The sequence below is a fragment of the Eremothecium sinecaudum genome, chromosome II, assembly GCF_001548555.1.
Source record: "Eremothecium sinecaudum strain ATCC 58844 chromosome II, complete sequence".
NCBI lineage: Eukaryota > Fungi > Ascomycota > Saccharomycetes > Saccharomycetales > Saccharomycetaceae > Eremothecium > Eremothecium sinecaudum.
The window spans coordinates 1,346,273-1,361,658 of NC_030893.1; the positions used below are offsets into that span (position 1 = coordinate 1,346,273).

The 15,386-nt window shown below is 38.8% G+C and overlaps 8 protein-coding genes across 8 annotated transcripts; 3 read left to right on the forward strand and 5 right to left on the reverse strand.

The window, feature by feature from the left end:
• Positions 1-202: 202 nt before the first annotated feature.
• TSC13 (trans-2-enoyl-CoA reductase (NADPH) TSC13) lies at positions 203-1,105 on the forward strand (the record flags this gene model as incomplete). The annotated part of the gene is made up of 1 exon (XM_018130592.1): positions 203-1,105. One exon carries the CDS (start codon positions 203-205, stop codon positions 1,103-1,105), a length of 903 nt encoding a protein of 300 aa, XP_017986081.1.
• Positions 1,106-1,221: 116 nt separating this feature from the next.
• CDC7 (serine/threonine protein kinase CDC7) lies at positions 1,222-2,706 on the reverse strand (the record flags this gene model as incomplete). Its single annotated transcript, XM_018130593.1, has 1 exon — positions 1,222-2,706. The coding sequence occupies one exon, from the start codon at positions 2,704-2,706 to the stop codon at positions 1,222-1,224; it is 1,485 nt and encodes a 494-aa protein (XP_017986082.1).
• Positions 2,707-2,931: 225 nt separating this feature from the next.
• Positions 2,932-3,618, forward strand: ERP3 (Erp3p; the record flags this gene model as incomplete). The annotated part of the gene is made up of 1 exon (XM_018130594.1): positions 2,932-3,618. One exon carries the CDS (start codon positions 2,932-2,934, stop codon positions 3,616-3,618), a length of 687 nt encoding a protein of 228 aa, XP_017986083.1.
• A 552-nt stretch (positions 3,619-4,170) lies between these two features.
• KAP104 (Kap104p) lies at positions 4,171-6,888 on the reverse strand (the record flags this gene model as incomplete). The annotated part of the gene is made up of 1 exon (XM_018130595.1): positions 4,171-6,888. The coding sequence occupies one exon, from the start codon at positions 6,886-6,888 to the stop codon at positions 4,171-4,173; it is 2,718 nt and encodes a 905-aa protein (XP_017986084.1).
• Positions 6,889-7,125: 237 nt separating this feature from the next.
• On the reverse strand, positions 7,126-9,219 carry BUD14 (protein phosphatase regulator BUD14; the record flags this gene model as incomplete). The annotated part of the gene is made up of 1 exon (XM_018130596.1): positions 7,126-9,219. The coding sequence occupies one exon, from the start codon at positions 9,217-9,219 to the stop codon at positions 7,126-7,128; it is 2,094 nt and encodes a 697-aa protein (XP_017986085.1).
• Positions 9,220-10,000: 781 nt separating this feature from the next.
• Positions 10,001-10,918, forward strand: ADE1 (phosphoribosylaminoimidazolesuccinocarboxamide synthase; the record flags this gene model as incomplete). Its single annotated transcript, XM_018130597.1, has 1 exon — positions 10,001-10,918. One exon carries the CDS (start codon positions 10,001-10,003, stop codon positions 10,916-10,918), a length of 918 nt encoding a protein of 305 aa, XP_017986086.1.
• A 107-nt stretch (positions 10,919-11,025) lies between these two features.
• On the reverse strand, positions 11,026-12,297 carry KIN3 (serine/threonine protein kinase KIN3; the record flags this gene model as incomplete). Its single annotated transcript, XM_018130598.1, has 1 exon — positions 11,026-12,297. The coding sequence occupies one exon, from the start codon at positions 12,295-12,297 to the stop codon at positions 11,026-11,028; it is 1,272 nt and encodes a 423-aa protein (XP_017986087.1).
• A 222-nt stretch (positions 12,298-12,519) lies between these two features.
• Positions 12,520-15,204, reverse strand: CDC15 (serine/threonine protein kinase CDC15; the record flags this gene model as incomplete). The annotated part of the gene is made up of 1 exon (XM_018130599.1): positions 12,520-15,204. The coding sequence occupies one exon, from the start codon at positions 15,202-15,204 to the stop codon at positions 12,520-12,522; it is 2,685 nt and encodes an 894-aa protein (XP_017986088.1).
• Positions 15,205-15,386: the final 182 nt, after the last annotated feature.

Below are 15,386 nucleotides of genomic sequence, written 5' to 3' on the forward strand. Positions count from 1 at the left end.
AGACGAAGAAAGTGCAAAAAGCCAGTCTGCATGCACTAGATGTGAAGTTCTCGAGACGATGGTGTTCGTAAAAAGGTATAGTGGTATGGGAATATCGGCTGGAGATAATACGGGTTAAAAATGTTAGTATCTAACGCATTCATGGTAACTTACTAATAATCAAAGTAATACAAATAATTTCTCAATTATAAAGCATTGAATTATGCCGATTTTAGTAAAGTCACGCTCGAAGGGATTGAAGGACGTGAGCATTGCCTCTGCGGATAGCCTGGAGTCAGTATTGGCGGAAGTGTCTAAGGCTAATAAAAGTATCAGCACTAATCGCTTGAGATTGACCTACCAGAAGGAAAATAAACAAATTCCCATCCAGTCTTCTAGTTTTTTCAAGGAACATAATGAAGAGACACTATATTTCAAAGATCTGGGGCCTCAAATTTCCTGGAGGCTAGTTTTCGTCGTCGAATATTTTGGTCCTATCTTGGTCCATAGTCTCCTATACGCTCTTTCTCGGTCACCGGAGTATGCTTATCTGCACTCTTCCTCAGTTAATTACGATCCTCAACTGAGCCGCTTACTATATCTCTTAATCATTGGACACTATTTGAAACGTGAATTTGAGACTTTCTTTGTCCATTCCTTCTCGCATTCAACGATGCCATTGTTCAATCTCTTCAAAAACTCTTTTCACTACTGGGTATTAAATGGAATGATAGCATTGAGTTATTTTGGCTATGGGTTCTTGTTGCCAGTCGATAAGTTCGCTGATAGCTATGTCAAATATAGGAATAACATGGTTGGATTTTTTATCACTTCTGAGATCTGGAATTTATACTCTCACGTCCAGCTCCGTAGATGGGGTGACGCTCAAAAAGCCAGGGGCGTTACTGCTAGAGTGCCAATCAACGATGGGATCTTTAAATATTTTGTTTCCCCCAACTACACGTTTGAAGTCTGGGCTTGGATATGCTTCACAGTCATCTCGAAGCTAAATGTATTTTCAGTTATCTTCCTAGTTGTTTCATCAGTACAAATGTACATATGGGCTCAGAAGAAGAACAAGAACTATGGCACTAAAAGAGCGTTTTTAATTCCTTACATTCTCTAATGAAGATTATGCTTTAAAATATGACTATATCTTGCTATTTCTATTATATAAATGCTATTGGAACCTGTAATTGGTGGTATTATATCTCGTAAGTCATCCCCATATGTGAATATATATTAGGATTCGATAGTGACTAATTCATCATTTTCGGTTGAAGTATCTTTTTCAGTTAGTTCACTAAATAGAAGGTGCTGTAACAACTCATCCGCACTGCTCCTCTTCTTAGGATCCATTTCAAAACATTTATCAAGTACATCAAAACACCAAAAGTGGTCGTCCCATACTCTTTCTGAGTAATCACTGTATGCTCTTTCTTTACGCAAGTCTAATGCACCCTCGTCTCCACTTCGCTCGTCGCTAGATATCGTACTACCACTACTGCCCAAACTGGGCGTCACTTGTCTCTTGGATTTGTTCAAAAAATCCAACGTTTCAAATGCAACACTGTAATATGGAAACGTTGCAGCATTGCATTCTTCTTCCAATAGTTGTTTTACATATCCTCTTAATCCATTAGAAATACCATCTTGAGTAATTCCTTCCAAGCCCTGAAGTTCCAAACCCAAACCATGCAACTGAGCAGTATTCTTCATCGCTTTCGAACCAAAAATACAGCACATTTCAAGCAAGGAGTCTGTATCATCCAAACTTTGAAACATAGGAAACCTTCTTGAGAGAAATGAAAGCAAAATAACTCCAACGGACCATATATCTATCTTAGTGGTTTGTTGAGAACACTTCATTAAAACTTCAGGAGCACGGAAACCCCTTGTTCCTGCTCTATTAGCACGCTTACTCCTACGCGTTTCATTCTTAGGATACCCCACGGTCAAATCCAATGCACTGTTTGCAACGCTTCCGGTCACGGTTTGGTTTTTGCAATTATAAATAACTTTGCCATTTTGAATAGTAATAAGATTCGTCTTCTGCGGCACATTGTAGCTAGATCCGCAAGGACAATATGTTTCACACGACCTAATATCCTTATTATTTCCCAGTTCGTTCAAGTTTTCTTCTCTATCTGGCTCAAGTTCCGCCAAACCAAAATCCACAAGAACACCCTTCCCCAAAATTGGATTATACAGAAAATTAGTTGGCTTAACATCTCGATGGATGATACCTTTTGAATGTACGAACTTCAATGCCTGTAGTAGTTCGAAAATGCACTTTTTGATACCTTTAATAGGTAAATCTCTGTAAAAATTCCTAAACTCCTCGTGAGGATACCAGGGAAGAACCGCAACTATTTGGTCGTTATATCTAATTGCGTCACACAATGGAGCCACACTATGGTTCCCACTTAACATGTATAGGAGTTTCAATTCGTTGTATATACGTTGTGGCGATGATGTCACATATATCCGCTTTAACGCGACAAATGGCCCACTATCACGGCAGTCTTTCTCATCATCATCAACTTCCCAAAAATGATCCTTAAAACGTGCTATAATTCTACCTTTAATGTCCTTAGCCTTGTATACTGATGAGAAAGTACCCTCACCGATCTTGTCTATTAGTCGATAACTTTCTGCTAGTTGTGGAACTGCATTACACAGATCTTCCATTTCCTGAACAACCTCAACAGGTATGTCGGAAGTCATCTAGCCTATATTAAACAGAGAAGTATAACTCACACTCGCTGCTCTCGTATTGCACTTCAACTTCTAATGTTATTATGATCAGACTTAAGCAAGGTCACGTTGTGTTTTCACTATTTCTTTTTTCTAGGCTATTATAAAGTCTACAACCAGTATAACGCCAATACTTTCAAATAGCCGATTAGCACTAAAAGTTAGTGTTGTAAAGAGTGGTGTAATGTATGCGTTATGGAAAATATAGCTAGGAGTCTCTTTTGGACAATTGGTTTCACATTGATGTTTGCTGCGTTCTGTACGTCATCCCCTTTAACATTCGAACTAGGTCCGCTCGAAGAGGAATGTTTCTATCAAACGATAGCAGAACCAGACTGTACTATACTCTATTACTTTACGGTTCAACAGAGTTATACCAATAAATTTGAGCTTGACTACAAAGTATTTGGCCCCAATGGCGAATCAAAGCCTTTAATTGAGAGATCCAGAGTAAAACAGGAAGAATGGCAGTTCAGGGTGCATAACAAAGGCGAATACGCCATATGCTTCAAAGAAATATCTAATAGTAATAAGTTCATTGATATGGAGTTCGAACATCGGTGTGAGAATGCTCAGACAACTGCGGAGTTGGAACAGACACAGAAACCTGTAAAGAATAGCATATACATTACGGAAGGTTATTCGATACAGGAGATGTTAAAAGGCTCAATTGATAGAATGGAACGACAATTCAATGTTCTAAAGCATACACTGCAATATTACAAAACTAGGAACAATAGAAACTATCATACTGTGCAGTCAATTTTAAGCAGTGTAGTTAAATTTTCAATGTACGGTATATGGATAATTCTATTGATGGCGTTTGCTCAGATAATTATTATCCAATGGATTTTTAATAGATCGCAAGTTATCAAAAGCTGAATACGGTTTATGGATGTTGCATTTGGGATTACAGCAGAGTAATGTTGCTGGTCAACAGGAAGATTAGCATGAGATAACAAAATAGCCGCCCAGCTTAATTCAACCCTCGGAGTGACAGCACTAGTGAAAATACACCTCAAATATATCATTTAAAGGTCTAGCCCCTTCTAAGTTGAGCGAAGGGTTTTTATGTGCTTAAAAAATGTCATATGGATATCTTGTGCAGGTTTTATGCGGTATCATTAAGTTGGTCAAAGCTCTGATAGCATCCCCAGTCTTGTCCAGTCTAACTATGGCAATAACCATACTTATGAAAGGTTATTAGATGATTATTGCATTGTAATCTATAATTTGTGAACATATGAAGAGAAAATACAGAACAGCGCCTCAAGAGTATTAAGACAGAAATAATGATTCTACCGTTCATGATACTGATTCGTCAAAAAAGGTTAATTTCTAGTAATAACCAAACAGAACTACACTTGGAATAGAATTGTAGCAGTTCGGTATATGATGCTCAATGATTTTGTATTAATTATATAATTGTCCCATCTATAAACTTGTGCAAAAAGAAAGCACTTCGTATTCACTTTCTTTAAGACCAGGAATGACCACGTCTAGCTCTGCTTGGTGTCGCAGGAATATCACGTATAAATCTTGCTGCCAGGAGATAAGGGTATCATGAGGTATACCTTTTGATAGCCCGCATATGAATTGATAAAGAGCCCGGCTGCTTAAGTTTTTAGAGGAGTCCATTAGTTTCAGAATCTTAAGAAAACCTCCATAGCATGACACTTTTTCTTCAGTATCTTGCAAATCTTTGGCTATAGTGCACCATTTCCTTAATAGTTCTTCAGATGTAAAAGGTTCTAGAGCCAGTTGTTCAGCATGAAAAATCGCAAGCCGTCCAATCGTTACAGCCAAGTTTTCCAAAACATATTTTTGTGAGGTATTTGTGGAAGTGAAGAGATCCAGCACCGCCCTAACTATGTCAATGATATATTCTCGAATATCATTGCGCTCCGCAATCAATCCAAGTGACCATACCGCATTATTAACACATGAGGTAGCTTCAGGATCATCGTTATACATTATGTCTTGAACAATAGATTTTAAGGTGGTAGCTAAGAGAGGAGACATCACTTCCTGATTGAACGTAACAGACATATCTCCAATCAAGGCGTAAGAGCTTTGTCTTACATCATGTGTTGGATCCACCAAACAATGTTTCAGTAAAGTGAAAAATGTCATATTCTCATCAGGGAAGAATAGCATCAGAGCTTTGCCACCTAGTGCCTGCAAAATACCATCTATCAAATCAAGAGACGTAATGACGAAGTCTTTCTCTGGAACATCAATCGAAGGGTCAGTTTGTGATTTGAGTTCCAAGTCAACACAGCGACAAAGAATCCTAAAGGTACGGTCGTATACCTCGGGTGCCATAGGCGTGAATTTATCGCCTAGTGAGACCGCACAGTATGAAAGACATTCCATTAATGGCCATAATTCTTTATCAGTATCTCTTAAGGACGTCCATTTATTAATCATATGAGGAAATAGTGATTGTAAAGCGACTTCATCCATTTCAACCTTTTCAGCAAGTCGGCTAATAGCATCATATAATATGATTAAGTTCTTTTTCTTATAAAGATGGAAGCACTGGTTGAAACTGTTCAACAATTTGTTATAAAGCAGCATTTCCACCAGCTCTGCATCACAGTTCTCAATAAAAACGGCAACAGCTGTTATTGCCGATTCTTGTACCGCCTTCTTTTTATCAAGTAAAACCTCTAATATAGGCTCTAATACAGGAAGCAAGAATTCTGTATGATCTTCCAAAATCCATGTAGAGAATCTGCTTAAAGTCCAACATGTAATAGTCCTTACTGGCGCCCAAGTATCCTTTAGTTGTTCCACTAAAAACGGAATCAATGCAGGAATGTGACGATCAAAGCACTTCATGCCACCTTCAGCAATTGCACCAAGTGCCAAAACGCATGCTTCACGACTATACCAGTTTTCTGATGTCAGATGTTCAGTGATAATGGGGAATGCAATTTCTGTCACATCCACAGGGAATAGATTGGTTAGCATATCTAAACTGGCAGAAGCACATTTTCTTAAATTCCAGTTGTGATCCACGTTTGAGTCATCATCGCCATCATCAGTATCTCCATCACTGTTTCCACTATGTTTTCTATTGATGTTTGATGATACTGGCTTAATGTCTTCATCCTTATCTTCAATATCAGCATCATCGTCATTGCTCACCTCTAAGTTGAGGAGACTCTCCTCATCGTAAACCATCTTCCGTAACAATATGGGAACTATATCTTTCACGTATATACGGATGGACGTTTCTGGTATATTCTTATCGGAACAAAATGCTAAAATAAATTCACATGCCTCCAGACCTAAACTATCGTCATCACTTGTTTCCATTAAGTGTAAGACAAATTGCACAATTCCATTGAGGTGGACAACTAGCTTATCTCGCCTGAAGCTCAATAGTCTAGTAAATGCAATACAGATCTGTTGTCTTATCTGATTATTCTCATTAGAGGTTGCATGATTAATCAAATTCTCTAGGAAAGCATCAATCTTGTCATCAACAGATGGGACAGACATCTGAATAAAACAATTCATACATTTAATTGCTTCTGCAATTATTATTGTATCGTGTGACGCCATGAACTGCAAAAAATGGGTAAGAAGTACATCTAATATATTATCGACACCGGCAAATGGGAACTGGAAAAACTGTGCATTATCTTCCATTATCTTAGAAATCGCTTTCATTGAAGCACTGTTTCCATTAGATGCCATTTGCAGAAGTTTAGACAGCGTCTCTACTCCCATTGGATCATTTCTGTGTTGTCGATAGTAATTACTAAAAAGGTTAGTTATAACAATACCAGTGACATTAGATACCAAATTGATAGGTGAATATAAACCATCAGTGATTGTTACCTTCAAATACGTCAAATCATAGTTGGCTATGTGAGAACGAGGGAGAAAATTCTTTAAAAGTATTCCTGCCGTTGCACATAAGTTATGTAGAGTATTCAGATCATACTGAGATCTTAATATTGAACTTTCGTGGCCCTTGGTTAACAGAAAACAAAGATAACTTAAAATATCTCTCTCAGTTTTTAATGATTCCAAGGTGTCCATTGCTTGCATTCTGTCTGCCGATGACGGCGACATTGAATGAACAAGGACAGAAGACAAGTTTAATAAACTTGCTTCATCCAGATCCAAACTATCCATATTTGAAGTCAAGGAGAGAGCAGCCTGGCAGTGAGGATGCAGTGTAATTGTTTTTACTCAGTGTACGATAAAATCGTATAGCTTTGGAGATGAGACTATATAGAAAAAAAATTTTATATAATGATCTCTAATGGATTTTAAAAACTCCTCCAGAATTACGATTGATTTTACACAATGGTAAGTAGTATAATAGAATAATTACGATTTTCACGTAGGAGATAATGCAAACTTATAGACTCAAGCAGTTTCATCAGGACTGGAACTCTTCAGTTTTTCCAGTTTCTGCTGCAGCTCATTTATCCTTTCAAAAACCGCTTCATAGAGCTCATCAATAATTGGATGATGAGCAGATTTCCCAAGAGATTGTGTGCTAGCAATTGATGAAAAAGAATTTTGAATTTTTTGTGAACACACAAGCCATTCGTCAGAGTCCGCCTTGGTTATAATAGTATTAATATCCGCCGTAGAACTGGATGAGAATGGAGATTCTTCAGTAACCGAAGAATTCGTAAGCTGACCTGTTGGTCGCACTGATGGAGATTCGATATTCAAAGTTTCATCAGTTGCGTCGCTGACTAACCGAGAAATGTCCTGGATTGCTCTGGTAGTCGGAAAGCTATCATCTACGGATTTTCTAGTAAATTTCCCATCATTATCGAACTGCGGCGAATCATTCGTGTATTCGGAAGAAGAGGGAGAGTATTCCCCAATAGTCGAAATGGAATTGTGAGAACTCGACCGTGAAATGTCATTCCCACGCGCCTGTGAAAAAGGAACCACAGGAGCTTTAAAAATTTGTTTCAGATCATCATCTATGTTATAGTTTTGTTCTTTACGAACCATCGTATTTCTAAGCCCAACAGGACTGTCACCTGTACCGTTATTGACACTGCTACCGGCAGTATCATCCTCATTATTATTGTTATTGCTATAATTGTTGCCATTATTATCACTGTTACTTATATCCCTCTTGTAGTTTCTCGTTTTTTTAACATCTAACGGCAGCATGTCTGCTGTCGTAAAAGCAGCATCGCTTATAATATCGCTGACACCATCGTTGGTGGGATGGTGATCAATTAGCTTTGTTTCGTGAATCTCGTCTATATGCAGGATAACGTCATGCCCTTCATTATCTGAATTCGAATCAACTTCAATGTTATCATCAGAGGCAGATAGTTGGATGTATCGCTCTGCATAGGCGACAACTTCATTGAAACTAACTGACTTAGCATTCTCATCCAGTGTTTTCATAGGACTTTCAATGTCGTATTCACTGGACTTTGGCGGCTCAGTAACATCTTCTGGGGTCCCATGAGAGGAGAGATTTTCATTCTTCCAACAATTTAGTCTTGCAAGCCGTTCCGGGAAGGTCTCCAAAAGTTCGGCAGGGGCAAAGCCAATTTTACCGTCAGAGCAGCGCTTAACCAACCACCAATAGGAGTCTTGGTCATTTAATAAAACGCAATCTTGATCCTGCTCTAGTTGACAATACGATGGATCCTGTCCTTGGAATGCATAAAGAGCGTACAACTTGCTTGGATCTAACTCTTGTGGCGGTGGCAAAGGAATATACTCATCGCCGTTATCATCTTCCTCTAACTCAGGGCACTTCGCCGAGTCCTCATCAGAGGAGTCTAATTGGCCTTCTACATCATCGCTGCTGTCCAAACTGGCCCGCCTAGCGTTTTTAAAGAAACTTCCCACCAATTTTTTATCTGCAGAAGGAGGTTTTCGAGTTGGATGAAGAGTGGACTCCTCCTTACCCACTATATCAATATCCATCTGCTGTAGCCCTCGTTCGACACTCTCTTCAAAATCCGAGTCAGAATAGCAATATGGCGATTGCTCGTCTTCAACACTGTAATTTGAACTTGCCTCGCCAACACTAGAACCCTCATACCCTGATTCGTTCGACACTTCACTCACGCTCTCAGCCCGAGACTTCTCACCTGCACTAGCAACTAATTTCAGCGAATCCACACCTTGTTTACTTCGCAGCGTGCTCGACTCGAACTCACTCGTTTGAACCATCTGTTTCAGCGGTGATCCCAGCGCCTGCTTGGGAACCACGGTTTCCTGCTTTTCCGCCGAGCCAGGTGGCGGCTTTTTATTTGGAGTCGTGGGCCTCGAGGTAACAACAACACTGGCACTAGTACTCATTTCATCTTCTGTTTTTAGCCCAGTTCCAGCGCTCGAAAGGCCCTGCATAATATCCTGATAATCATCTACTAGCTCAGGATCCGATAGAAGCGAGTGATGATGTGATGAAAGTGTTCCACTACCCTTACTCGCTGCATACTGTCCGTAAGCCTTATCAATCAAGTTAGACATGCTTTTTCAACTGAAGCGCTTCTTAAAAACAATAAAACCGATCCCTAATTAATCACAAGTGGCGACACTTCCCACAGCTATCCTTTATATTCGATAGCAAGACTCTACTATTGTATCTCAGTCAAGGATTAATGATATCTAAAAGTAAGGATAATTTATGAGGTCCTGAACCGGGATTCAAAGTCTAGCTGTTATGTGGATGACCTTAATATTATGTGTTTCAGCTTCCTGAATGTCCCAAATGGTGAACACAAATTGACTATCAACTTTAGCCTAGGAGCCTTGAAGAATAAAGCTAACAATGCTGTAACAGACTCCAATTGGGATCACGACAGCAACAGGTTTCGATTGTTGTCCTTTGTTTAATACGAAATCATTAGTACTCTCTACTAAATTTTACTTTATTGGTGTCGTTTCTTTTGAACTATCTTCGTGTGGGAGTGACAAATAATGATTGGGTCACGTGTTTTGAACAAAAGCTTGCTCTCCTACAAAGGCTGGGTTACGGTAATTACACACCTTTCCCGGTTAGATTTACTGAGATATGGCGGTGGGTTTACTTATTGAACGTTTCTTCAAGAGTTGTTTGTTCTACGAACTTGACTCTGGTTTTCCTAAGGCTTACAAAATTAGTTTTTTACGCTTATAATTAGTGAACTAAACTAATGAAGTAGTAATTAAGAAAATATATAAGAAGATTCTGTCTCCTTGGTATTTTCGGGAATTGTAAAAAGTTTAGCTATATTGTGCTGTTGTTGAATTAAGATAGAGTTGATAGAATATGACTGTTGTTAAAACTGACCTAGATGGTATTCTACCTTTAGTTGCTAGGGGTAAAGTTAGAGATATTTACGAGGTTGATGATCAAACTTTACTATTTGTCGCTACAGATCGTATCTCCGCATATGATGTGATTATGCAAAATGCGATCCCAGATAAGGGTGTTTTGTTGACCCGTCTCTCTGAGTTTTGGTTTGATCTACTCAAGGACGATGTGCGTAACCATTTGAAGCATATTGAAGAGGGTAAGACAATGTATGACTACTTACCGGAGAAGTTAAAGGAAGAGAAGTACAGAAAGCAGCTTTCTGGACGCTCCCTTTTGGTCCAAAAGCATAAGTTGATACCATTGGAGGTCATTGTCCGTGGGTATATCACAGGATCAGCATGGAAGGAATATAAGAAGAGTGGTACTGTTCACGGATTACCCCAACCAGAGGGTTTACAAGAGTCGCAAGAATTCCCAGAGGCGATTTACACCCCTTCAACTAAAGCCGAGCAGGGTGATCATGATGAAAACATCTCACCAGAACAGGCAGCGCAATTGGTTGGAAAGGAATTGAATGATCGCGTTGCAGCCCTTGCTATTAAATTGTATACCAAGTGCAAGGAATACGCGAAAAGCAAAGGAATCATTATCGCTGACACGAAGTTCGAGTTTGGTATTGACGAAGAGACAAACGAGATTATTCTTGTTGATGAGGTTCTTACACCAGACTCTTCAAGGTTCTGGGCTGGCTCATCTTATGCGGTTGGTCATGGACAAGATTCCTATGATAAGCAGTTTTTAAGAGACTGGTTAACCTCTAAAGGGTTAAACGGTGTTGATGGCGTCGAGATGCCTGAAGAAATTGTTAACAAGAGTAGAAGCAAGTACATTGAGGCTTACGAAGCGTTGACAGGAAAACAATGGCAATGAAACCAGCCTAGCTGTGTTTCCGAAATTATAACAGTGAATAGTCTTGTAAATTAAAATACGTAAAAACACACTCGTTAAGTCGAATAATGAAAAACATATCCCTTTGATCAGGGTCTGCGGGGAAGAGAATGTGGACGAGTGTGATATCTTCCGTGATTTTCAGGCGTTACTTGAGCGCGTTTTACACCGATGAGCTCTCGCATCCTTTTATCTACTGCATTTTCAAAATCTATCCTATACTGTGTCTTAATATCCTTAAGTTCTTTGTCATAATCCTTGGCTTGTTTTTCTAACATTTCTCCGATCATGGTTAACTCCTTCTCATATTCCAGAAGCCGGCTTTCAAACCTTTCTAGTTGTAAAGCCTTCCTTGCTATCCTCATCTGCATTCCTTTAAGTAGATCGAATGCACTGGGACGGTTATTTTCATTTATTTGAATGCATGAGCGTACCAATTGCTCTAAATCTCGACTATAATGCTCGGGAAGTGGGTCTATGCTACCATTTTGAATCTTCCTCTGTAATTCCATGAAGTTTTTGGCTGGAAAAGGAACACGCAAAGAACACATCTCAAATACAACGCAACCAAAAGACCATATATCACTCAATGGTGTATAAGGCTGATCCATTAGGACTTCCGGGGACATATAGTATGGCGTTCCAACATATGTTGTAGCCAACTCAATGCTTGATTGTAGGGATTTTGCCAGCCCAAAATCACCAAGTTTGACACATACCTTGCTGTAATTTATATGCGACCCTCTCTTACCTTTTTCATCCCCTTTCAGGAATATATTACCTGGTTTTAAGTCTCTATGAATCACCAAATTACCTTTTCCGAGCTTATCATCGTATTGCTTCGGTATATTATCATATATTGTCTCTAGAGGTGGTATATCATTAGATGTATGACATTTATGCAGAGCGAGAAGTACCTGAACCATTATCCTCCATACATCGGCTTCGCTGATGTATTTTCTTTGGTTTTTATAATGCTTTATCATATGAGATAAATCTCCATAAGAACAATATTCCATGTAGAGATAAAGTACTTCACCATCATCCATTAAATCAGCATTATTCTTAACTGAAGATGAATGACCCCAATTGTAAAATTCCACTATATTTTCATGGCGGAGCCTTGCTAATATTGAGCACTCTGCTATAAGCTGCTGTCTTTCGCGTGCATTCATATTTCCGTATTTTATCTCCTTTCTAACCATTAGCTTCGACGAAGGAATGTGTATAACTTTGCGAACCGACCCAAAAGAACCACGCCCGATTTCCTCTAGTACTTCAAACTCATTTGGCTGTGGATGTCCAAACTGCTCCGGATAATGACTATCATTTGCTCTACGTTTCGGTTCAACATGAAGCATGTTGGTAAAGCGGAACTGGGTGTTATGAAGCAAGATCTTGATAATGCTGCTTTTCAATTGAGCATTAGTTTTCCCCGAATGTACACATCTACTGCTGAGAAATTACTTAGGTGATAAATTACATATGTCGACTTTGAAGATTGATTACGAAACGTAAGTTTTTATTTTGTTTATATTTTTCCTAAAAAGACCATAATAATAGTTTGTTAAAAATTCAATTAATCAATCGCCTGATGGTACCTTACTTGGAATCAAAAACCCTTCAAAATCATGCACAGGTCTATGATTTCCTTTACAAAGAGACGCTATGTCGTCACTCAGCTGATGGATTAAAATTGAGTCGTTCCCAACCTTACCTAAGCGAGCCTGTCGGGAAGGCGGAGGGGAATGAGGGGGGGATATGATCGATGGATCAAGTAGTGGGCCAGAGGTGTTTGGATGTATAAGTTGAGGTAACTTACTTGACGTCCAATTCGACAGTAAGAATTTTGACAATCTACCAACTGTTTGGTTAAGTTGATGTTCGTTAGTGTTATATATTGGATTATTCAATGTAGATTCAAGCAGTTTCTTGGGGTTGATATCCTTTGTACCTTTACTAGGTGGTGTATATTCCAATGCTCTTGTTAGTGCTATCTTAAGGAATTTCAATGCATCAATTTGGATAATTAAACTTGCTTGATACAACGTGAAGATACGAGTTACCTTGTCAACAAACCTTGGATCGAGTACCAAATCGTAACATAGTTTACCGAAAGGAGGGAGAGCAAGCAATCTTGTATATTTTGCAACAAATTTTGGAAACTGATCCTCCTTCTCAAAAAACCTGTTAATTAAAATCCCACATGCTATTGATCCACATTTAATGCCATTTTTATCCACTTCAATTAAAGTGCGCTGTCTATTAACATCGCATTGGTACCCTTCACGTATTGCGAAAAGAGTGCAGTTTAAAATTATTTCCACTGTATTTGTAAATAATTCAGAGTGTTCGAGAAAGCGGTTCGCTATATTTAACATTTCTGGGAAAGCGGCCTTATTCAGTTCATTTGATATATCAACGCAAACATTCAGGCACGTTGCCGAATGCAAGAACTTGACATTTTGCTGCAAGTCAGAAATAAATGGTAAGAACTTATTGCTTTCGACTAGTTGTCTCAACCTCTTTGGGTTTAAATGACTTGAGTAATAGAAAAGTTCTAAAAAGATCTTTATCTCCTTTGATGAACCATCAGTATAAGGAATAAATTTAAGAAGCCAATCGACAAAGTCGTCTGGCAAAATCTCACCACGAGGATACAATGAAGAATCGACATGAAACTGTAGTGAACTGATTGTTGATGACGCTGAAACCGAATTTGTTGGCGTATAGCTGAGGTCGACAGAATATGCTCGCTTTAAAATATTATTGAAGCATTTGAAAATGACATGTTTTGCTTTCGACCCACTGAAATTGGGAATCATCAATTTAGTAAAATCAAACAGGAATGCAGGAGAAGTAGAAAGCTGTAGAAGAATAAACTCGGCTGACTTGTTACCGAGCAATAGCTCTTTAGTAAGCGCATCCTGTAGTGAACTTACCGTAGAGCACCATTTTGCCCATCGTTCTGAGCTTAACGTACGATTTAAATACTCCACTATTTGAAGCAAAAAAGGAGTGTTCTGCAACGAATTGACATAAGTTAATATACCACATTGGACTAACAATGGGATATTTGATGAAAAATATGTTGCCAAAACTTTCTCATGCTTCATTAGCAAAGGAACTCCGCCCATAGAAACAAATAGTTTGGAACCAGCACATGAAAGATAATCTTTATCTAGAGCAAACAAATTAGACAATATTTTCCCTTGCGTACCCTTCTGGGAATCTGATGTCCCGATTTCAAACATTAAGTCAGACATTTCCTCGGCCGTAACATTTTGCATAATTACATCGGGAGAATTTAGTAGATTACCTGTTTTCAACTGGTCAGTGTACTTATAAGAATCGCCTAATTGTTTTTTGGGAGATGGTGACCTCGTAACTGCATCAATTTGAAAAAAATCTGCATCCCATTTGTCAACTGGTGTAGGATCCTCGCGGAATTGCTCCAACTTATCTTTACCTTCCTGTAGCCAAACATTCTGTAATAACTGATGAGCCTGGGGTCTCTTGAACATATTCTTCTGAAAACAACATTCAATGAACTTCTTACATTTTGAAGAAAGATGTTCTGGAGGATAATAAACATCATTAACAATGGCATAACAAGCTGCTTCATTCACCAAATTATAAAACGGTGGATTGCCAGTAAGTAACTCAACAACAGTAGCGCCAAGAGACCATATATCACTCACTGTAGAGGCACCTTTGCCAAGCATTACTTCAGGAGCCATCCAGTTCGGTGATCCAGCATATGTCATAGCCATGTTATTCACTCTCGTTGACACACCAAAATCAGCCAATTTAATTGTACCATCTTCAGTTAGCAACAAGTTAGCCGCTTTGATATCACGATGAATAACACCCTGATCATGCAAATACTGTAGCCCCCGTAACGTCTGTTTTATATATGTCTTTGCTTTCACTTCACTGAGAGGCTGCTTTTTGACCAAATCTCGCAAAGAACCGCGAATGCAATACTCTAGCAAAATATATAACTCATGTGATGACTGAATAAAACCATGGTACTTTACAATGTTATCATGCTTCAAATTCTTTAACAAGTCAATCTCCAACATATGCTCTTGTAATTCCTCTTCATTGTCATATTCAATTGCTTTAATTGCAATCACCTGCTCTGTGGCTCTATTAACCGCCTTATAAACGACTCCGTAGGCGCCTTTACCAATAACTTGCTTTAAAGCATAGTGTTTCCTATTACCAGTATGCCTTTGAGCTGGAGTGACATTCACCCTTTGCATAGTCCATTAATTGTTAACCTTGTTTCTCACGCGTTTTTCAGAATCTATTATAGGTCAATATTCTCTTATAATCTTTTACTAGATACCACGACCTGGTTATTACTAAAAACTTTGATATCAGCACTTACAAATGCTACCTTTTCGACTTTATCTGATATTAGCCTTTTCGCCACTGTCGCTGC